At 35.4% G+C, this 25,423-nt stretch overlaps 1 protein-coding gene across 1 annotated transcript in view; it reads right to left on the bottom strand.

Annotated features, from left to right (window-relative positions):
- REV3L (REV3 like, DNA directed polymerase zeta catalytic subunit) overlaps positions 1–25,423 on the bottom strand; it is a 175,314-nt gene that overhangs the window by 41,137 nt on the left and 108,754 nt on the right. Inside the window, exons 15-20 of the mRNA XM_068985110.1 lie at positions 23,976–24,055; positions 22,551–22,676; positions 18,458–18,650; positions 16,523–16,634; positions 10,259–10,374; positions 5,839–5,957 (exon numbers count right to left, since the gene is read on the bottom strand). Of these exons, the coding sequence (XP_068841211.1) occupies positions 5,839–5,957; positions 10,259–10,374; positions 16,523–16,634; positions 18,458–18,650; positions 22,551–22,676; positions 23,976–24,055 (746 nt within the window). The remainder of the gene's footprint in view (positions 1–5,838; positions 5,958–10,258; positions 10,375–16,522; positions 16,635–18,457; positions 18,651–22,550; positions 22,677–23,975; positions 24,056–25,423) is intronic.

Raw genomic sequence — 25,423 nt, 5'->3', positions numbered from 1 at the left:
AAGATTGCCAGGAGAAATATCAATAACCTCAGATATGCAGATGACACCACCTTTATGCCAGAAAGTGAAGAAGAACTAAAGAGCCTCTTGATGAAAGTGAAAGAGGAGAGTGAAACAGTTGGCTTAAAGGTCAACATTCAGAAAACGAAGATCATGGCATTGGTCCCATCACTTCATGGCAAACAGATGGGGAAACAACGGAAATAGTGTCAGACTTTATTTTGGGGGGCTCCAAAATCACTGTAGATGGTGACTGCAGCCATGAAATTAAAAGACGCTTGCTCCTTGGAAAAGTTATGGCCAACCTAGATAGCATATTCAAAAGCAGAGACATTACTTGGCCAACAAAGGTCTGTCTAGTCAAGGCTATGGTTTTTCCAGTAGTCATGTATGGATGTGAGAGTTGAACTATAAAAAAAAGCTGAGCCCCAGAGAATTGATGCTTTTGAACTGTGATGTTGGAGAAGACTCTTGAGAGTCCCTTAGACAGCAAGGAGATCCAATCAGTCCATCCTAAAGGAAATCAGTCCTGAATATTCCTTGGAAGGGCTGATGCTGAAGCTGAAACTCCAATACTTTGGCCACCTGATGCCAAGAGCTGACTCATTGGAAAAGATCCTGATGCTGGGAAAGATTGAAGGCGGGAGGAGAAGGGGACAACAGAGGATGAGATGGTTGGGTGGTATCACTGACTCAATGGACATGAGTTTGAGTAAGCTCTGGGAGTTGGTGATGGACAGGGAGGCCTGGCGTGCCTCCCTGTCCATGAGGTCACCAAGAGTCAGACACGACTGAGTGACTGAACTAAACTGAACACAAATTTATAGTGAACCCGTGAATTTTAATGTATGTATACATCCATGTAATCACCACATAGATGAAGAAATTTCTAGGGCACTGGAAGGCTGCCTTGTGCCCTTTCCCACTCAGTACTCACCAAAGTTATAGACTAGGCTTGTTCATTTTAAAACTTCATATTTCCATACTTTAAATGGGAACATTTAACATGTACTATTATTTATCTGGTTTCTTTTGGTCAAAATTACCTTTGAGATTCAACAGCTGTTCAGTGTGAACAGCTTCCATCTTCTTCATTGCTAGGTGGTATTCTTTCGTTACAGCTGCTTACTCTGCACCCTACTACACGCCAATTATTGGCAACAAGTCTATCTCCCATAGTGTTCTCTGACAGCAGCCACATCTCTGTACCTCCTTCCCACTCACTCTTCACTCTGCACCAAGACTCAACAGTGATCTGCCTTTCCTCTAAATGTATATATCATTTATGTCTCATTTGGCTCTTATTCGCCTGTAGGGTCAGTGACAGACGGTCTATCCAAACCATATATATGGGAGATGTTTGTATACATACACATCACTGCCCACCCCCACACTCTTTTCAAACATGCTCTCTGTCCTCAGAGAACTTATTATCTGACTACTCCTCCTTAGCCTCTGATTCCTCTGTTTCTCAAAATGTTTTCATTCACAAAAACGTTGTGCTTGCATCAACCCTGCCGGCTCTCTCCATTTACTTCTCAGTGATCTCATCCACACTCTAATGTGACTTCCAGGGCTGTACCTCGCATCCAGACTCTACCACATAATTGGGACTTTCCTACTTAAATGTCTGCTGAGTATATTTACAAGGATATATGACTGATTTCTCATGCTCATTATTCTTAATCTTCAGTTTCCCATCTAAACATGATCTTAAACCATCTATGTCAGAACCCTGATTATCATTCTCGACACATCTTCCTCTTCATATTTTTGTACATCCAATTCCTGCGTACTCTCTAAACTGTTTTGTGAATCCTGATATCACTGTCAACTTTCATTTGAGGTACTACAATAATGTTCTTACTGGTTTCCTTACCTCTGGTCTTCTCCCCTTCTACACCACTATCAGGAGACAAGTCTCTGAGATAAAATCACATCAGTGCCTCTGTATTACCTTAACTAATCCAACGATCATACTCTGAGACCTGTGATTACCAGTAATTGTATCCTCTCCATAATTTCATGCAACCCATACTCTTAACACTGTCTCCTTCTGGTTTACTCCCCTTGGTGCCTTGACCTCTTTGCTCCTAACCTAGCTCTATTTCACAGTTAATTATCATAATCCTAACCTCACACTAACATTTGGTTCTCTGCCCCCTCTTGCTTCCTTTGTAATTAATTCAATTTTAGTAAAGCCATAATTCTTTGCCTGCAAGCTGTGATGAAATCTAAACCTCTGTCATTCTGTACTTGTATCTGTGAATCTGAACACAGTTGGCAGGTATCACTTTACTTTCCTCATGCAAATCTCAATTGGGTAGTCAATGCCTATCTTCTATATTTTCTTAATTAACCACTCTCAAATTCCCCTAGATGACACTTCTCTCTTCAAACCCAAAGAGCCCCTCCAACTGCTCACTCTCAGCTAAAAACAGTGCTTCTTATTTCAGAGAGAAAACTGAAGCAGGGGCTTCCCTTGTGGCAGTAGTAAACAATGTGCCTGCCAATGCAGGAGTCATGGGTTTGATCCCTGACCTGAGGAGAACCCACATGCTGTGGAGCAACTAATTCCATGCGCCACAACTATTGAGCCTGTGCTCCGCAAGGAAACGCCACCATGAAAAACCTGCATGCCACAATCAAGAGTAACCCCTGCTCGCTGCAACTAGAGAAAAGCTCAAGCAGCAACAAAGACTGCTAAAATAGAGGAAACAGCTATACCCTTAATCTTAATTTTATATAAAACTTAACTTGATCTAAATATAAAACAGATCTGCCCAGATCTGTGCACTAGAGATGGCGTTCTGTAATAGCTGTTGAACTGAATCAGTTCAATATTTGTTGAAACTGATCTGTTTCCAACCTACTTTGCAAATTCTTGAAAAGCCTGGATTGAGTTGATATCTGGAAGTCCTCTAAATAAAATCCTTTGGGGGAAGAGTCATTTATTCTTTCATTCAGTCAGTCAACAAGTATATCATGAGCACTTATTAAGAGGCACTTTGTTACTGAGGATTCAGAGTCTAGAGGGAATAGCAATAATTCTATATTAAAGTTATACAGGACAGTGAAAACTATTAATAGTATATTTTAAAAATAAATTTTAAATCCAAAGTAACATTAAAAAAAAAGATATCCATTCAGCTATAAATTGTATCTGGGTGGTGCAACTGTTGTTGAGGTGTCCTAGAAAGAACAAGGGGATTTCACTTTCACTTTACAAACTCTTCTGCTTTTTTAAAATAGAAAATATAAATTATTTTAAATAAAGAATATATTAAAAACAAATTTAAGATTAAAGAAAACAATAATAGAGTTAGAAATAGCTGAGTGCTGTAGGGAGATACAAAGAAATAAAGACAAAAAGGAGCTTCTGGAACTGTTTAAATCCAGAAAAAATAGTCTAAGGGCCTCTAACATAAAGAAATTCTTAGGGCCAAAATCTAACCCTTAAAGTTCTGTACAACTTGAGATACAAGACAATACTTCCCACAAGTATACTCAGAATTTCATGGAAATTTCCAAATTGCCACTTTGGGTTAGAAAAAAGTGATAATCTAATTTGGCTCATCTAGGAAAGTTCGGGGAGACCAGGACAAATTACCCTACTCATAACTTTCTCACAGTTGTTCCTCACAGATACAAAAATAAGAGCAGAGATGTTATACATTCAGCCTAGAGTTAGAGAAAACCCTTGACCTTGAATTTTCTGGAAGGACTAAAGAAAGCCCTGAACTTTGAAAAAATACTTACTCTTTAAACTGTGATTTAAAAAAGAAAAATAATAAACTGTGATTTTTTTTTTAAGCTAATAATTGATAATTGTTAGAGGTGCCTTTTGGATCTTCAGGAATGAAAAGATGCCTAAAACTAAGAATTGATTATTTAATTTTGTGTTTATATACTTATATGTTCATTCCAGGCAATATCAGAGACTGAAGTCTGAAATACGTAATAGAATATATGAAACAAATACATCATAATCTCTGTACCTTTCATATCCTGTGCTGTCACCAGGAGTTGCAGTTGACCCTTGAACAATACAGGGGTTAGGGGCACTGACCCTCATTCAGTTGAAAAACCTGTGTATAACTTTACAGTTAGCTCTTCATGTCTGCATATCCGCATTGCAGATTCAACCAATCTGCAGACTGTATAATACTGTAGTATGTGTTTATTGGAGAAAAAAAATTCACCAGTAAGTGGACCTGTTTAGTTCAAAGCTATGTTGTTTGAGGGTCAACTGTGTTTTTTAAATCACTGGGGCATTACTGTGCTGACAATATTTTAAGAAGAAACAACAGGATAAAATTATCCTCAATTAGGTACATTTTCAAATTAGATAAAATGTGAGCATAACTTCAGGTCTATGGTGCAGAGAGAGAAATAAGGCTTTCCTGCTGGCTCAATGGTTAAAAAAAAAAAAAAAAAATTTGCCTGCTAATGCAGGAGACACAAGTTCCATCCCTGGTCCAGGAAGATCCCACATGCTACAGAGCAACTAAGCCTATGTGCCACAACTACTGAGCTTGTGCTAAAGAGCCTGGGAACTGCAACTACTGAGCCCACATACTACAACTACTGAAGGCTTTGTGCCCTACAGTCCATGCTCTGCAACGAGTGACCGTAATGAGAAGCCCTCCCACCTCAACTAGAGAGTAGCCCACACTCACAGCAACTAGGGAAAAGCTCGAGCAGCAAAGACGACCCAGCACAGCCATAAATGAATGAATGAATAAATAAAATTATTCTTAAAAGCAAGAATACCTAAATTTTATATAAAGAGTGTATTTCCTTATCTGGAAGAATTACTGTGTGATAGGTCCCAAAAGAATTGCAGAGAACGTGCCTGGAAATTCAAATTTTTATATAAACCTAGAAGAGCCAAAAAAGATCACAACAAATAATAAGTGTACAATAGAAATAGAACGTAGTTTCAAAAGGAAGTAGTGGAAGAATAGAATCCTCTTTAAAATATAAACATTTTATCTGATATTGTAAGTCCAAAATTTGAGAATAGACCAATTTATTGTAGATATCTTTTTTCTTACATTTTTGGTGAGTGACTTCATATTAGTAAGATAGTTTCATATTACCAAACTCCTTATCTGGGTCTCCAAAAACTCAACTGGAATGTGCTATTAACTATTGCCAAGGACTGTCTTTCCACTATTTCTTGCTGAGTTGCTAAGCTGTGTCCCACTCTTTTGTGACCCCATGGACCAGCCAGACAGGCTCCTCTGCCCATGGGATTTCCCAGGAAAGAATACTAAAGGGGGTTGCTATTTCCTTCTCCAGGGGACTTCCCTGACCCAGGGATCAAACCCACGTCTCTTGCATTGGCAAGTGGATTCTCTACCACTGAGCCATGAGGGAAGTCCCTTTCTAATTCACCTGGGTTTTAAATATCCTAATTTCAAAAAGTTCTTTCCCATGTCTACACTAAATTGTTCTTACTGTAATAAATTAAAAAAGCCAAGTTGAATTTATCTGGCCTTGTGTAAAAATGATTTCAGAGCAAAAAGTGATGAAATTATACAACATTCCATAGACACAAGATAACATTTTATTGACAGCTATAGACTTACATAGCCAATGCTATTTGTGCTTAGACAGAAACAGGGAAAAAATCATCAATAATGAAGTTAAGTACTTTTATAGCTTTGCATTTTAGAAAGTAGTCATTGTTTTTGAAACTCTTAAGTATAAAAAAAGTAATTCACAAAGAAGCATACACTACATAGGAAGCTATACTAATGTTCTATAATGATTAAATCATTACATTGATCTAATCTCTTACTTCCAAACCAAATTTCAAATAAAGTACCTTACCTCATTTCTCATGATTCTCCAAAGATTTAGTGTAATTCGGCCAACAATATTTATCTCACTCATTGTATCTGATCCATACTCATCTTTTTCGGCTGCAAATCTATTCTCAGTTTTGTCATCTATAGAAATAAATACAGACTGCATCAGGACTCACAGAAATCAAATTTCCAAGCGAACCATAAGAAAATGAGAATAATAAAAATGAAGATGAAGTATAAGGATTAAATGTAATTCACAGTCTATTTTGTATTAGAGTTAAGAGAATAGTCATTATTTTGATAGGTTTTTCTGTCCTCTTTAAGTTATAAAAGAATTTTGCGAAATAAATGTATCTGAAAACTGTACATATTTTTAACAATAAAACATATATATACACACACATGTATTTTTAAAATAAATCCTTTTCTCTTTAAAAATGATAATTACTGGTGCTATTTTTATGAATACCTAATATCACATTATTCTTTGGTGTTTGGATGAAAAACATTTATTATGAAACTTGTCATCTCTTGCAAAAAAATGGTAGAATTTTTAACCTAAACAATTCTCTGAAAATTTGTTGACATTAATTAATGATGTTCGTATTGAGGATGAAATTCTATTAACTATATATAGAGAACTAGTTGAAGAGTACCTCTTATAGCATATAGACTTCTGAGTTCAGTTTCTAAGTGATGATTATATCTAGAATAGAAATCAAAACGTGTTTCTAGTATATAACACTGGGTATAAATCAATGTTGTTGATTAGAGGCTCTGGAATAATAAGTATATTCATCGACTCAATGGACATGAGTTTGAGCAAACTCCAGGAGATAGTGAAGGACAAGGAAGCCTGGAGTGCTGCAAGTCCATGGGGTTGCAAAGAGTCAGACACGACTTAGCAACTGAACAACAACGGTATTTGAATGTCTGCTGAGTGCAAGAACTAACATTATTTTAATACAGCTACTTTATTATGTTTGTACTATACTGCAAAATAAAAATTATACTTTCTACTCAGAAATGGTTTATCTTGCCCCAGGTCATGTAGTAACAAAAACTAGTATTCTAAACCTGGGTTAGTTGATTATAAAGACCATGTAGACACACCTACCACTCTTCTTTATTTTAGAGACATAATTCCTAAAAGATTTTTTCAAGTGTATAGCATAGTGATTTAGTATGTTTGCAGATTATATTCCTTTATAGTTTATTACAAGATAATGGGTATAATTTCCTGTGCTCTATAGTGAAACTAACACTATATTATAAATCAATTTAAAAAAAGGTTTCAATTTAACACCTACATAATGTTTATTACGTCCTCAGGCACTGTTCTCAGTATTTTACAATCACCTTATGAGATAAGTTCCATTACATCCCCATTTTACAGATGAACAAACTGTAACCTGTCCTGTTGGACACCCAAATCCTGTTGGCCAGGGCTTGAACCCAGGTAGTCTTTCTGCAGAATGAACTCTTTACCACTAGTGCTCTTTACTATGCTTCCTTAAATCATGCCCTTTCTACGGTTTCATGCCACCTCATAAATGGTTTCAGCAATGTTCTAAAAGGATAGGAAGTTTCATTCATTATTCTGAAGTCATATACCTTGTTACAAATTAATAAACTAGTAGGTCAGTTTTCATTCCAATTCCAAAAAAGGCAATGCCAAAGAATGCTCCAACTACCGCACCATTGCACTCATCTCACATGCTAGTAAAGTAATGCTCAAAATTCTCCAAGCCAGGCTTCAGCAATATGTGAACTGTGAACTCCCTGATGTTCAAGCTGGTTTTAGAAAAGGCAGAGGAACCAGAGATCAAACTGCCAACATCCGCTGGATCATGGAAAAAGCAAGAGAGTTCCAGAAAAACATCTATTTCTGCTTTATTGACTATGCCAAAGCCTTTGACTGTGTGGATGACAATAAACTGTGGAAAATTCTGAAAGAGATGGGAATACCAGACCACCTGACATGCCTCTTGAGAAATCTGTAAGCAGGTCAGGAAGCAACAGTTAGAACTGGACATGGAACAACAGACTGGTTCCAAATAGGAAAAGGAGTACGTCAAGGCTGTATATTGTCACCCTGCTTATTTAACTTATATGCAGAGTACATCATGAGAAACGCTGGACTGGAAGAAACACAAGCTGGAATCAAGATTGCCAGGAGAAATATCAATAACCTCAGATATGCAGATGACACCACCCTTATGCCAGAAAGTGAAGAGGAGTTAAAAATAAAAAGCCTCTTGATGAAAGTGAAAGAGGAGAGTGAAAAAGTTGGCTTAAAGCTCAACATTCAGAAAACGAAGATCATGGCATCTGGTCCTATCACTTCATGGGAAATAGATGGGGAAACAGTAGAAACAGTGTCAGACTTTATTTTGGGGGGCTCCAAAATCACTGCAGATGGTGATTGCAGCCATGAAATTAAAAGAAGCTTACTCCTTGGAAGAAAAGTTATGACCAACCTAGATAGTATATTCAAAAGCAGAGACATCACTTTGCCGACTAAGGTCCGCCTAGTCAAGGCTATGGTTTTTCCAGTGTCATGTATGGATGTGAGAGTTGGACTGTGAAGAAGGCTGAGCGCCGAAGAATTGATGCTTTTGAACTGTGGTGTTGGAGAAGACTCTTGAAGGTCCCGTGGACTGCAGGGAGATCCAACCAGTCCATTCTGAAGGAGATCAACCCTGGGATTTCTTTGGAAGGAATGATGATAAAGCTGAAGCTCCAGTACTTTGGCCACCTCATGCGAAGAGTTGACTCATTGGAAAAAGACTCTGATGCTGGGAGAGATTGGGGGCAGGAGGAGAAGGGGACGACCCAGGATGAGATGGCTGGATGGCATCACGGACTTGATGGACGTGAGTCTGAGTGAACTCCAGGAGATGGTGATGGACAGGGAGGTCTGGCATGCTGTGATTCATGGGGTCGCAAAGAGTCGGACACGACTGAGCGAGTGAACTGAACTGAAATGAAGTGCACTGAACACTCATGCTGCCTATCGTCTATGTTCAGAACCCTATCCCCAATGAAATGATGTAAAAACTGAAATGTATCACTATTCCTTGCTACAAAAAGTTAATTCCATGAAAAGCTAAAAGCAGCTATCTTTTTATCCTAAGATTTTACAAAGCTCAAAATATTTGCTGTCCTTGAATCTTCTAGCTTCAACCCTTCTCTTTCTATTTATCAACACTTTGGATGTTTTGTTGACTTCATAACCCCTTTCAGGAGGTATCTTGATTGGTTTTACTAATTTTGTATTTGACCTTTAAGCCTCTCGAACTATATGCTACTTTGTCCTAGTCAGACTTGTGTGGGGGTGAGGGTGGGGGGAGGCCTTTAAAACAAAGTTATTAAAAATTTGGTAACTATAGAGAAAACATAATTTAAAAAATGCTTAAAAAAGACTAATTTTGGTATGAATGTTATTATTGTCTCCCTCTTCGATTAGAATAACACTTTTGAGGAATAGACTTCAAAATTCATGTAATTTTTTAGCCTGCTACTGCTACTGCTGCTAAGTCACTTCAGTTGTGTCTGACTCTGTGTGACCCCATAGACAGCAGCCCACCAGGCTCCGCCATCCCTGGGATTCTCCAGGCAAAAACACTGGAGTGGGTAATTTTTTAACCTGACACCTCCCCACCCCAAAAATAACAACAGTTAGTGTTTCTCTACCATCTCCTCCTTCCTCACCAAATAGATAAAACACAGAAACAGACAAATAAAATAAAATTATGGTATGCCAAGTCAAAGAAATGTCTTGTACTTCATAATGATTATAAAGACTATCTCATAAAGCAGAAAAATACTTATGTTAACATGCTGGGTAAAAATGGGATATATGTATGATTAAAGTTACATAAAAAAATAAAGACCTGTATTTTTTTTGTTGTTTGTTTTTCAGTCACTAAGTTGTGTCCCACTCTTTTGTGACCCCATGACCTATAGCCCGCCAGGCTTCCCTCACCATGGGATTTCCCAGGAAAAGAATATTGGAGCAAGTTGCCATTTCCTTCTCCAGGGGATCTTCCTAACCCAGGAATTGAACCCATGTTGCCTGCACTGGCACACAGATTCTTTATCACTGAGCCAGTAGGGAAGCCCAAAAGACCTAATGTTCTAAAAAGACCTTATGTATGTATATGAAAAATGACTGAAAGAAAAATAAACAACAGATATACTAACAGTATCTATAGCAGTGATTATAGCATTTTTCTTTCACTTTTCTTGATTTTCAAATTTTTATATAATGGAGTTATGATAATATCTAGAACTTACACAGTTCTTACACAATTTACATTTTTACTTACAAAATTTACAATATTTAGAACTTACACAAATTAGGCTAAAACAATAATCTTGTCTTTATTTATTCGTAATTTGCTCTGTAGCTGAACAAAAAAACATTCACAGTGTCCTACCTGGCACCCGAGAGATCATCTGGCATAAGTCAACACTTAGTGCAGCAGCCCTCTGTAAGAGGTAACCCCAGGAATGCATCTGAATCTCATATCCTAGAAGAATATCAGGATCATACCTGAAGAAGAAATGAAAAAATTAAACCTTTAAACAGAAGAGTTGCTTCTTCATTAAACAAATTACAAAATTAAAGATCTATTTTTTATTATATTTCTGAGGTGGGAAAGGGTGATATAGTGTTTACCTATAGAATTTCTATATAGGAAGGAATGGGGCATTTAGAGTTCTAAGTTTGAAGCTACTTTTGTAAAGCAAAAGTAGTTTCTACTTAGGTGTTTACTTGATATGACTTGGCAAGTGAAGTGAAGTCTCTCAGTCGTGTCCGACTCTTTGTGACCCCATGGGCTGTAGCCTGCCAGGCTCCTCTGTTCATGAGATTTTCCAGGCAATAGTCCTGGAGTGGATTGCCATTTCCTTCTCCAGGGGATCTTCCCAATCCAGGGATCGAACCCGGGTTTCCCACATTGTAGACAGACGCTTTACCGTCTGAACCACCCTGCTAAAAATTGGGGTGGGAGGCAAGCATTACCAGTTAAATGCATTAATAAGGGTAAAATTGAGATTTATTGTGGGTAGGGGTGGGATGAAGTATGAGGGCATGTGTGGATAGTGTATTGTGAAAATGATCTCCCAGGTCATTCTGTTGTCACTTTCTACCCTCTATGCTCTATTGTCCTTAAACAGTTGTAATGCTGAGAAAAAATGGAAACTTCTTCCTTTTCCCTCCAATTTTAGTAAAGACTTTGTCCTCACATAAAGAAAGGCCTCGACAACTACAAGTTTGCCTCTGAACTTAAGAGGAAGGTGACTAGTTTAATGGAAGAATGAAATATTAATAGGGGTGAGATTAATGTCAGGAAGCTAAACAGCAAAAACTAGGCAAAAAACATGCTTGCTGTGGTCACACGGTTGTACTGGTAGACTGAACTGACAATCTGCGTCTAACTCAGAAGGAGCCACTTTGTACTTCTGAGGAATTTCACAGTGACCACCATAAAAAAAAGTTTGATTATAGAACACAAAAAAATAGCACGAAGATTTACTTTCATAGGAAAACTGTGTGGGCAAGACAAGAAATGATTACAGTCTTAAGTGGAGAACAAAAACTTTTGAGCAAAAAATACTGCAGTGCTATCAAATCAGAAGCTCTAAATTACTTTGATTGTTGTGCTGAGCTGTGCTTAGTCAGTCAGTCATGTCTGACTCTTCGCGACCCCATGGACTGTAGCCCGCTAGGCTCCTCTGTCCATGGGGATTCTCCAGGCAAGAATACTGGAGTGGGTTGCCATGCCATCCTCCAGGGGATCTTCCCAACCCAGGGACTGGACCCAGGTCTCCTGCACTGCAGGCGGATTCTTTATTGTTTGAGCCACCAGTGAAGCCCAAGAATACTGGAGTGGGTAGCATACCCCTTCTCCAGGGGAACTTTCCAACACAGGTATCAAACTGGCGTCTCCTGCATTGCAGGCAGATTCTTTACCAGCTGAGCTATCAGGGAAGCCCCTGATTGTTGTATTTATAAAAGCCAAAAAGCAGAGTGAAAGATCACAAAAATTTGTAAAGTTGGGTTTCACATAACTGCCTTCAAAGTCATTCTGAATTATGGAATGACCAACCTGCCCAGATTATATCACTTAACATTCAAGTATCATCCAGCGTCTGTAGTATAAGACTATCTCAGTCTACTAATGTAAGCAGTATTTGGCTACTCTGCAATTGTGGCACAGATCAGATCTGTGGTACTTCAATGCATCATGGACAGATCAGATCTATGTTTAACCATTTTCTAATATTCTGTCATTCTTCCATAGCCATTTTCATTAAAAGGGTATTTAATTACCTTAGTTTGTACTTTGACAACAAAAATAAGAGTATCACAAATATGTCTCCTTATTTTTAATCCTGAAGGATTTAGTGGCTGACGTTGAAAGAACTAGGTTTGAACCTCTGCAATAATATTCTTTTCATTTTTCCTATTCATTAATGGCCCTATAAAATACATTCCCTAATGTAAATTTCAATATCTGGTGATCTGCTTTTGATCCATTATTACACTACAACTTACAAAGTAGCCTTCAAACTTGTTAGGAGAAAAAGATAACATACGCTTTCCTCTATATAAAAAGGACAGAAATTTCTGAGAAAACCACTTAATAAAACTTATTAATTTAATACAACAGCCAAATGGATCTTTTCCCCAACCTATAATAGTGTTTTCTTGGTAGAAAGTGCAATGTGGCTGGTAATTCTGGAACAAAGAGTGGGATTACAACATAAGTGTGGAGAAGCTAAAGAAAGCAAAGCATTATGCAACAACGTGGCTAAGACTCAGACTCAGAGATCAGAGGTTAAGTATAGACTGATTCTTTAAAAGGAAGTCCAGAAAGGTCCTAGAACCTTAAAAAAAAGTCCCCAAACCATTCCTGCTCATTAGTCTTCTAAAGTAATATCCAGTATCTTAACACATCTTTTTGTTGACAGCAACTTCATCAACTCTTCCATTAATGTCAATCTCTTCTCAGAGCAAAGATGAACTAGCTGTATGATGAGTGTATCTCCCTATAAAATCATGTAATGTCTAAACTTGAAAAACTTGGGCAGAAGTGTCAAGCGTCTCTAAAGATCATCAAGCATAGGAGACGTGAAGGATTCCCATACACACACAAAAGAACCCACAGCTGATAACTTTAATGCTTCTCATTGCAATTTGGTCACAGTTAACTCTGAACTTTCATTTCCATACTATTGGAGATCAAACCAGTCAATCCTAAAGGACATCAACCCTAAACATTCACTGTAAGGGCTGTTGCTGAAGCTCCAATACTTTGGCTACTTGATGTGAAGAGCCGACTCACTGGAAAAAACCCTGATGCTGGGAAAGACTGAAGGCAATAGGAGAAGGGGATGGCAGAGGATGAGATGGTTAGATAGCATCACAGACTCAATGGACATGAATCTGAGCAAACTCTGGGAGACAATCAAGGACAGGGAAGGCTGGCATGCTGCAGTCCATGGGGTTGCAAAGAGTCAGACACGACTTGGCGACTAGACGACGACAAGCATTCTGAACTTAAGAGAAGACTTTGGAAGGTTGCTGGAGTACCTATCATGTACATCTCTAAGCATGAAGAGGATGCCAAATTATTACAGCACTCTTCTGTTATAACTGTTACACAGTTCTTCCAATTTCTTCATCTGAATTTCTTTGACTCGTAACATTTTATTATTGTAAGAATCATCTTTCCAATCAGCAACTTGCTCTGTTGTGGTAAATGGTTAATAGATTTGACTAAATATACTTATTTTTTAACAGCTATGAAAATTTTTCCTCAATTAACAAGTGTCTCTTGTAAACTACTACTGCTCAGAGATGACTGCTAAAAAAAAACAAAACAATAAGTTACCCTTAATGCTTCTCTTAATAGATTTATTAAAGATTTGGTTCTTTTAGAAAACCTGTGTCATTTCAACATTTTCAGATCTATCATGTATATTTATGTTTTGACCCAAAGGTTGTTCGGTCTTACAAGACTCTTAAAGCTGAATCAGATATCTGTTTCAAGTTCAAAGTTCCAAGGATTCCATATTTCTTCTGAGAAAATATTTGGTGACAGTAACAAAATCTTAGTGACTTGTTCTTTAATTTTTGTAAATTTTACTCACTCTACCAGGTTTCTGAAAGTTACACAAAGAACAAGGTTGAGTAAATGCAATTAGTAGTGAAGAACAAAACTGTGGAGAAAATGGAAGCACCAGAAATATGAAAAGGGTTTTATTTGCTTAGGCAGAAAAAAGTTGCTTCACAACTTATATTGTAGATAACACTAACACCTGTACAGATGAGAGGTGAAAGAGCTCTAACTTGGGGAGTGGCAGTGAGCATTGGGAGAGGAGAAGGAATGATCTTGAAAACTAATTCTGAGGTTAAAGAGATAGGAGGGACTAATGCATGGACTAGGGAAAAGAAAAAGGTAGGACTCAAACTATTTAAGTTAGGGAGGCTAGGGAAATGTGTAAGTAATAGTTCAAGGAAATAGAGAAAGATAAAAAATGTCTGTGACAAGAATATAGTGGATCTGGTTTTACTTGTTTAATAGCACTTTACATGACTTTACATATTTGCCACCTGAGGAAGTAAATATTAAGAATGAAAAAATAAAGATGATAAACCTCTTTGAGACTAGCATCTGTATTTAATTCAGTTTTATATTCAGCACCTAGCACTGTATTTTACAGAGTTAATATTTAAGAGTTAATATTTAAGTACTGACCAGGCTAATTATGTGCTTTATCGCACTTAATTCTAATACCTATTACCCATTTTACAGATGAGGAAATTAAAGTTGACAGAGATAAGCAACTTGTTCAAGACAAAGACAAAAAGACAGAGATGGCTGACTCCCAAGCCTATGCTCTTAGCAAAGCCTGTGTTAAGTAGGTACTCAACAAATGAGGTTTAGGAAGGAAATAACCTTTAAGGGAGTTGTTTGGAGTAATACATAAACAACATTACAGAACTGAAATGCTAATATTTAATTCTTCTTCTCTTTCTAGTTGCCATGTGATGTAGAGTAAGAAACAGAAGTTAATTTTATTTTCTTTACTGCACTTTTTTTAACAACTAGTATAATTCATGTTATGGACATTTAAGAAAGTTACTACACTTGCAAATAACTGACAAGATTCTCAATGTTGGCAGGTAATCCTATTGCTAGGAATATACCTAACAAGGAGAACACAAGCCTACAAAGCCCAGGGACACTATTGGATATGCATTGGCCCATAAAGTGGTATTTGACTAAAACTCTTACATGTTCTTTTTGCTAAGCTGCTTGCAGCATGAGCTCTGAAAGTACCTGACATCTTCTCAGTATCTTCTCACACCTGACAAGCTGTGTGAGAAGATAAAAGATAGGACTGACAATGGTAAGACTCAAATGGATGGGAATCCATCCAGTCACCAGTGCTATAAATAGTAAAAATACATTCCTCTTTTTCCCTCCCTCGAGTGGTGGGGAGTAGCATATCATTTTTTAATTTTTTTTTTTTGATGCTCTGACATCTAATTTTGTTTCTTTGAAAATGTTTTCTGGTGTTCTAATTTTCTTTCTTAAAAGATTCTTTTTAATTGAAGGATAATTGGTTTACAATATTGTGTTGGTTTCTGCCATACATCAACATGAATCAGCCATAGGTATCTTTTGAATCAGCCCATATCTTTTGAAGCTCCCTCCCACCTCATCATACCCCTCTAGGTTCTAATTTTCAAGATGGACTGTGTTAACCCATTTGGGATTAAATCAGATGTTGAGTCAGTAAAATATCATCACTGATCTTTAACACAATATATCATCTCACTTTTACAGGAAAAAGTTCTCCAAAGCAAAACAGAAAGGGTTGAGTGTAACAACATGCTCACGGACAGCTTTTATCCATACATCAGAATCCGAAGAGTTATTTTCCAGCCTGCTTTTAGGCATTTAAAAACCTAAACCTAGCCAACAGGCAGAAGTTTTACATTTCTAGAAAAGTGAAACACATGGCTACTAAGAGTTATACTCTTGAGAAGATGCAAGAGATTCACTTAATTGTTTTATTTTAAAATTAATATAGCTTTGGTAAAACATCGTTTTCATAAATTTTGACAAGATTCTACTATCAAGCATCAAAGCCAACATCAAATGGTCAAAAGAGATTTTTAAGAAATTATGTACACAAAAGGGTATGTACCAGATAGTCCTAGATTTATGAACAGATTATAATCCAAAATTTTGGAAATACAGATTTGTTTACAACTCAGAAAACATTTTCTTAAAAAAAAAAAAAAAAAGTAAAAAGGTATTGAAATGGTGGTTCCTAGGGTAGAACCCTATTTAATCAATGATACAATTTAACTTTATAGTTATTATTTCATCACCACAGAAAAATGCTAAAATCTAACTGGAAAAAGCTAGAAGCTAAGCTAGTATTTGTCTTTCACTGGCCCCTCAGTCCTGAGAATAGAATACTCTTTTTTTTATCCCTAACCTGATGGAAATGATGATGGTGATTGGAGATGAGAGCAAAATCCTTTCCAGAATAACTTTTCTTTAAAGGGCCACAGGAAGGGACTCACTTTCTCTTTTTTTACCTTCACCTACATTACTCAGCAATAGCACAAAAGGACTGGAAAAAAAGCTGGAAAAATCAGAAAATAAAAACAATACCTCTTTATTATATTTGCAGTTTCTTGAAAAAGTGCCTTCTCATCAGCAGCATAGGTAACTTGTAGTCCTGTGATTCCAGATCTAATAAGTAATGGGGTCTGATATCTGATATCTAAGAAATAAACAAAATGTTTATTATATATAATTGTGTTAAGTAATATTATCTGACTTTTGAGTAAAATTATACAACTAGAATATCTTAAAATAAGACAGCTTCCCCAGAGTAAACATATAATTGTTTCCTGAAATTTTTCTTAGATGTTTTCTAGTACAATATGCAACTAAAAATTCAAATTTTATGTATTTTCAGCTATTTTCCTGAAAAGTCTATATTCACAAAATTCCCTAGATAACGTCACCCAAAAATAAATTTTATTACTTTATTTCTTTTTATAGGAAGAACTTTGCTTAGTAGAGAATATTTTAATTAGTGGTATGCTGGAGAATGTTTACAAGCACCATTCCATGGTGGGGGGTGGGGGGCGGGGAGCCCTGATTTATACTGCTTGCTTATTTCTAAGACTACCAATGTGACATCAACTACTTCAAAAAATTCATGAAAATTTAGCAACTGGCTCATGAGCTGGTACAAGCCAGCTCAAGCATACCACTGATTAAACTGCAAATTCCTGAACAGTTTTGTTTTGTTAAACCTTCCTCCTCAAATGACTGAATTCAGATATTACTATTTAAAATTGCCAAAGAACACTTGGTATTTTATAAAATGCCTTATGTGGTATCCTATATGAAGAACCTCTGAACTTAAAGTATATGTATTTATGAAGAAATATCAACAAAATTGGAATATACCTTATTCAGTTTGCAAACCATTAACTTACAGGAGTAATTTTAAATTAAAAAAAAATTTTTTTGGCCACACTGCATGGCATGTGGGATCTTAGTTCCTTGACCAGGATCAAACCTGTACACCCTGCACTGGAAGGGTGGAGTCTTATTAATCACTGGACCACCAGGAAAGTCCATAACTTAACTTCTTAAAGCAAAGAAAAATTCTGTATTAGCAGCAAAATACCAGCATGCATATATAAGGAAGACTGTCTACCCAACCTACAGATACACAATCATTTGAATTCAACAGTAACAATTAGTATTTCATATAATATTTAGATCAAATTAAATATGCTAATTGGAAATTTTATTAAGCTCTTTATATTGTACTGCTTCTGACTTCTAACAATAATTCAAGAATAATGAATCTAAGACAAAATTATATACAATACCTCCTATTCCCACCGCAGCAAACATTTAGAGAAAAGTTCTTTTTTTAAAGCTAGCAAAACTTTATTACCAAAGTTTTATGAGCACAATATAAGAAATGAAAATTAAATCCCAGAATTCTTCATGAACATAGGTGCATGCATCCTAATATAACAGTGGCAAACTGAATACAGCAATAGCTAAAACAATATACATCAAAGCCAAGGTGAATGTATCCTAGTATTGAAAGTTCTGTTTAACACCAGGGAATCAGTTATTTTAATCTGATACAGCAACAGATTATAAAATGTGCATTGTAGGAAACTCATAGATGCATAATCAAAAAATAGTACTATTTGAGGGAGTTCCTAACCATAAGGTAGAGAGGAGTTCTTTATGCTTATTTGGTTTAGACCCTGAGCAAAGAAACTGTCCCAATACAAGGTTCTTCCTCTGGTGAAAGAGTTAGTCCCTCAGTCGTATCCAACTTTTTGGGACCCCTTGGACTGTAGTCTGCCAGGCTCCTCGGTCCATGGCATTCTCCAAGCAAGAATACTGGAGTGCCTAGGCATTTCCTTCTCCAGGGGATCTTCCTGATCCAGGGATCAAACCCAGACCTCCTGCACGGTAGGCAGATTCTTTACCGTCTGAGACACCAAGGAAGCCTATGTACTTCCTAGGGAATGTAGGTATAAAATTAATAAAAATGACCAGTACCTTGACTAGACACCATCTTGTCTTTATCAATCACTATTACACCTGTGAGTTCTGTTTTGTCTGTATCTGGCAGTGGAGTGTCAGATGAGATGCAGTAGAACAGAGCACAGATTGGGTCAAATTCAGGATCTGGTTCTAAGTCTCGTCTAGTTCGAGCATGTAATTCCACACTGATTAGGGTAAGATTTTGTATCTATAAAAGGAAATGAATACCATGGTTTTAAGCATTTTTCTGAAACAAGCTGAAAGTAGTTATGTTTCACTAAGGCTCTGAGAAAATACACATGTAAAATTACAGAAAAATGGCTATACAGGACACATTCACAACTCAACATTCCACAAATTAAAACTAGGTTTTTAGTTCTAAGATCAGATTAAATCAATTCATGTTTTTCTTTTAAAAACTATCTCTCTAGAGTACATGAAGTGCCTCTCAATTTTCTCGATTTCTATTTGAGAAAGAATGACTAGGCCAAAAGGTACATTCAAACCAAAGTCTGTTACTTTTTACTTTCCATTCAGTTAACTATTGTTCTACCTGTATTTTAAACTCAAAAGAGTTCTACTTTTTAGTTTGAAACTCCTACTTGTTAATTCTCTGAGTTACTTAGACTTTCATATATATAAGAATTGCAAGATGTCAACTATACAACAGCCAGGTTTTTGACCATGCACATTTTCTCTTTGACATGTAATCCAAAAAATGTCATATTTTTGCTTTTTACACATAACTTCCTATGCTGATAAAAACGCTTAACAGTAATCCTTACTTAGTTCTCTAAGACAGTTCTCTTATCCAGAATAAACTCTGGATAAGAAAAAAAGATATAGATTGGATTCATGATTATAGCTGGAATTATAGCCATTACTGTACCAGTGATATACGTATATCTGGCAATGGAAAACAGGAGACTGCTGTTACAATACTGCAATTATTCAGGTCACCTTAGTTTAATAAAGGATCTATATTTTGTATTTATTGTGCATGCCATCTGTTGAAATGTAAATATAGAAATTCTCCTTAGCGATGGGAGTAGAATTTAGTAGATATCTCTGGAGGACAACTAAATAACATCAATCAAAATTTTATAAGGACAGAACAAATTAGTGGTTACCACTGGGAAAAGAAGGGGGGAAGGTCATGATGGGATAGAGAATTAAGAGATACAAAATATTATGTATAAAATAAATAAGCAACAAGGATATATTGTACAGCACAAGGAAATACAGCAATTATTTTATAATAACTTTAAATGGAGTACCATCTATAGAAATATTGAATCACTATATACCTGAAACATATAATATTGTAAATCAACTATTTCAATTAAAAACAAGACATGTCCTTCAATCTAGCATACCTACTCTTGAACATGTATCCAGTAGATACACTATGTGGCCAAAATATATGTACAAAGTGCACTTACTAAGATGATACTGTTTTCAGTTCTTATAAGTTATAAACAACAAAAAACTAAATCTCTATCGGTTTGGAACTGTTTACTGCCAATAAATTAGGTGGCATACATAAATGCTACACAGAATGAATACTCTAATCTTTAACAATTTGAAAAGAATGAGTCAGATCTGTACATCCTAATATGGAAAGATCACCATAATACAGTGATAAATGGAATAAATGAGTGTATTATGCTTCCACATATATAAAAAATGTTAAGCACATGCATAGAAAATGTATGCAAAGAGACAAAAAACACAAAACTGTTTACTGTTTTTGGGGAAGGGAATTCATGTGGGAGAGCAGCTTACTTTTCAATGTAAATATTTTTGTCTTGAAGTTTTTTACCATGTACATGTAATAGTGCATGCATTCATCAGTAAATTTGTTATTAAGTACTTTTAAAATATAAAGAACACTCCAAAAATTGTGAAATGGAAACCTCCCTAAACCTAAACAAAATGAAAAATCAGTTTAGTTAGAAAAGAAGGAACATGTGGAAAAACTATGGAGAAGACTGAAGACAATTTCGGGCCAAAAGAGTTCTGGAGGTTGATTTATTTATACAGTAGGCCAAATTTCACACTCCAATTTTGCCTTTTCACTCCTCAATATAAAATGCATCATAGTTCTTAGGGGTATTTTTTTTAAGCTAACATATGGAATGATGAGATGGGGAGAGATTTACTGAGTGTGATCAGTAAAGAAGGGGGTAAGAAAAGGGAATACAAACCTCTTTTTCTGCACTGAGTACTTTATATGTAGAAGAGAGAATGAGATTAGCCCAGGGTAATGGAAAAGAGGAAAAATGCTTGGAGCACAATTTCCTAGTAAAACGAATAGAGACCAGTAGTTTTTTTTTTTTTGGTGCATTCCCTATCTGACCACCAGGTGGCTATTTGGAAATTGTGCCTTGAGACTCAAAAAGCATGTGAGGAAGCTACGAGCAACTTGCCAGACCTTCAGAAAGATTTTAACTTCAAGAAGGCCCAAGATTCTGAAATAGGGTTACATAGAATAAAACAACAGTATAAGAAGGAAAATATGTTTTTCAGATAATAACAGAAAAAAATCAAATGCAACAAGTCTTTTTGTTAAGGTCTATCGCATTTGCTTTAATAAATATTTTTTACAAAGTATTTTAATTTTTGAATTTTGGATGTGTACTTGATAAGATAAACATTCCTGAGCTTGTTACTTAATTTATCTGAGCTTCAGGGGATAGTACAGAATCAGATATAAAACAGGAACTAAATGAATGCTGCTGAATGAAGAAACGTGCAAATAAACTATTAGGGAGACTATGTTCTGATCTAATTCTAAAAAGTAAAAATCTTAGATCAAAGTTAGGGTAAAAATGAGGATAATATTTAAAGTTTTCTTAGTCAACTCATCTAATTCTCAGAAGACAGAACCTACTGGAGACCAAAAACCCAACCAAAAAAATCATATTCTCCGCTATAAGGGCAAAGACATAAAACTGTATAAACCAGTACTGAACAAAAGAAATATGAAAGTCACACTCATAATTTAAAATTTTCCAGTACTCACACTAAAAAAGGTAAGAATAGGTTAAATTAATTTTAAAATATTTTCATGTAATCAATATATCAAAACTACCCATTCAACATGTAATCAATATAAAAAATTACTAATAAGGTATTTCATATTCTTTTTTCCAATTAAGTCTTTGAAATCAGTATGCATTTTACATTTATGGCACATCTCAGTGAGGCTGCAAAAGTTGTAATGGAAATAAATTACTTAAATGAAATCTAAAATTTCATTCCTAGATATGTAAGCCAAACTTAAAATCCTCAATAACCACGATGTTAGTAGCTACCATTCCAACAGCACACATATAAACAATGAAAATATATTCTAATTTCACCTCTGTGCCAATCAGACATGTTCTGAGTTGTCTCTTCTTTACAGAAATATTTAAACACAGATAAATTAACAGTGAATACAGATAAATTTACAGTGAACCATTCATACATATTCTCCAGTAAGAATGTACATTTTTTTCAAGATAGCTTCCTAGTCTTTGCATATGGGTTGTGCTGTGAAGATAACTGGGTTATAAAGATTACATGAACAAATGAATTGTACAAGCAATAATCCACTAAGTCAACCAAACAAAAAATACAAGTAGGTATCACATTTGGGATGTGATATAACATGGTAACATAACAATCCCAGAGTAATATACAGAGTTTCAAATAGCTGAGAAATGTTTTCTAAATTTTAGCTTCTTTTTAAAAATTTCACACCCACAGAGATGTTATGGGGAGGGAGGTGGGAGGGGGTTTCATGTTTGGGAACACATGTAAGAATTAAAGATTTTAAAATTTAAAAAAAATAAAAGAAAAGAAAAGAAAAAAAAAAAAATTTCAGGTATAAGGTTTGAGAAAATTGTGAAACCATAAAGCAGTCTCAATAACTGATGACTACTTTAAAAGTTTCTCTGTTTCATACAAATACATAAAATAATAAGGATAACAAGAACAAGATAAAGATGAATAGGTATAGAATTTAATGTAGTCCTCTCTCTGTGAAAACTTTCTGTACTTGTACCATAAAATAAAACATATGAGTCAAAGCGTGTATGTGTCCTTGCTGTTGCAGTTTTACCTCGTGTAAAGCTTTCGCCTCCTGTAAGTTTTGTATGCTGACTTTGAAACCGTAAGTATTGTTTAAGGATGGTCCATCAATCTGAGAAGTTTCTTTCTTTGGGGTATTTACTGCTGCAAATTGATTCTATTAAAAAAAAACACACAGAGCCAGAAAAAAATAATAAGCAATCATTTCCTTTCTTTTGATTACTTATTTCTGCTTAGATAACTTTATGCATTTATTAATACATGATAAACCAGTACCATCTCCTTAAGTAAAAGAAGAAACTTAAGTATTTTATTTGCATTTTTTTCAGGCTAGTAACTCAAGATACCAGACTGGGTATGTGTAGAAATATCTGATATAATCTGTAAGTCAACCATATATTGATTCTTGAGTTTACAAACCCCAAATACAGAAAATAATAGCTTTGTAGAGAGTTGACATTTGTACCACATGGACATTTATCTTGACCTTTCTTGGAAATATGGCAAGCAAGCAAGCAATATATTTGCAAGTAGTCTGGCTAAAATGTATAAAAGATTTAAAACTGTGGGTTTGTATTTTACCCTAATACAACATGTATCTGAAAGATAAACTAAAGTATAATTTTCAAGGGGTTAGAAAGAATAGAATCTATTTTTTTTAGTAAAAAAATATATATTCTGATTTCCAAATCATTAATCATTTTCCTGAAAGTGTTGATTTATGTTCATAGTATACTCATACTTGTTTTTAATATATATGACTTTTAATTCAATACTGATTTAAAAATGATAGTTTTAAAAAGCATTTGTAATCTCAAAATAGAAATACTAAAATATATTTTATGTAGTTAATGATATTTATGAGAAGTGGCCAATACAGAAGTGATCTCTATCATATATTTCTAAGGATACATGTCTAATGCATAAACCATGTATTTCCAGTTAAGCATTACAACAATTTTTAGTATTTGAATAAAGACATTTATGATTTTTCAGAGTTTTGGTAATAAATAATGTTGCTTTCCTTTGATATCTAGCAAAATGAACTGAAAAATCAATAATGCTATATTTGAGAAAAAAGTAATAAACCAAGAAAAAGGATATACTTTTGGTGGGATCAAAAATCACTTACTTGAGCTCTGCTGTCATTGGATTGTTCTGATTTTGCCAGTAATCAGTTAATGTATTTGTATCCTCATAATCCACATTTTGGCTATCATATTCACTTTCTCTGTAATATTTGTATTTACATATAAGAATCTTTTAGATCCCAACAACAAAAAAAAATTTTTTTAATTAGGCAATTTCTTGTTGTCTCAAAGACATGTAAATAAATGATGCAAAAATATAATAAAATTATTTAAAAATTGAGACACAAAGTTATCAATTATCTAACTGAAATCCAAGAATAAGAAAGGATCTTCCACTGATCTTTAAATATGTTTAGCATAGTTACCTTTGCTTGTGTTAAGAGTACTCTTCTAAGAGCGTCAGTATTACTTCCTTTCTTATGACTCAATTTCTGGGTTTTTGGTTCTGCAGAAAGAAATTTTATATTTAACATCAAATCAACATTGCCTGCTTCTGTGTTTTGTTTTTTTTTTTAAATTTTTGTTGTTCCAACTCTTAGGTACCATTCATGAGTACTGTCCTATAAATTCTTCACAAAGATTTCACAATTTAAAAATGAAACTGATTCCAACCTGTGATTCCCACACTAAAATAACTTTTAATATTTGTACTATTAAATAAAAACATTTAGATTTTATTCCTCAGTTATTACCCTAGGGAATCATTTAATCCATTTATTCACTGACTTATCAAGTATTTATGAAGATGAAGAAAAAAATAATCTGTACCGTTGTGAGGTCTAGAGAGAGAATCAGACATTGATCAAATACATATAGAAAAGTAAAGTTATAACTGGGCTAAGTACAACAAAGCAGAAGATAATTGAGAAATTTTATCTAGTCAGGGAATTAGGAGAGCTTTTTTGAGCTAAAATCTAAAGAAAGAATAGAAATTAACTAGGAAAAGAGTGGGAATTTTCCCTGATTACCAAACAAAAAAACTGGAAATTGTTAAGGGTGAATAAGAAGGCTAGGGTAGAAACCCAGGTGAGAGATGAGGGCTTGGTAGTACCAGAGACAGAGGTAGAGGGTTTTGGGTAATTTAGGAAACAAAGAAGTGTGAAAACCACAGGATGGGCAGTGAGGGAATCAGGTGCTATTATAAATAAGACCACTATTTCTGACCTGTGTAACTCAGTGACAGAAGAACTCGTGGTACTGTCCATTCAAATAAGGAATAGTTTTCAACGTGTGGGCATGTATGTGTGTATATAAAGTGTGCTAGGTGACTGGTAGTGAATGGATGCAATGAGATCATAAACTAAGTTTAAAAAATACTGACCTTGTGGTGCTTTTGCGCATTCAAGTAGAAATGCCAAAGGGAGCTGCATATAGCGTTCTGAAGCTTAAAAGAGAATTCTGAACTGGAAATTTAAATTTGTGAATTATCAATTCGGTGGGCAGGAACTAGGTCATTGAGAGAACAGAGTAAAGAAAGCTTAAGGCTAAGCCTTAATAAACTACAATATTTAGGTAATAACTGAGAATGTGAGGTAAACTTCAAAGGAAAGCAAGTGGGAAGAAACAGGAGTCGGGGTAAAGCCAAAGGGAGAAGAAGCTCTAAGAAGGAAGGTGTGGTCGTAAGAACAATGGCTGCTTGGAGGGCATGTGACAGAAAGACTGAAAAACATCCACTGGCTTTAGCTACATGAAGATTACAGAGAATCTTCACAAGATCCATACTGGTGAATTGATGGGGACAGAATCCAGTTTAGAGTGGGCTGACAAATGAGTAGGATGTAAAGCAATAGAGCTGTCAAATTAGAGAGATCTT

Source organism: Capricornis sumatraensis, chromosome 13 (genome assembly GCF_032405125.1).
Source record: "Capricornis sumatraensis isolate serow.1 chromosome 13, serow.2, whole genome shotgun sequence".
Taxonomy (NCBI): Eukaryota; Metazoa; Chordata; class Mammalia; order Artiodactyla; family Bovidae; genus Capricornis; species Capricornis sumatraensis.
The sequence above is the reverse complement of the archived record's forward strand: the minus strand, read 5'-3'. Positions and strand labels throughout refer to the sequence as shown.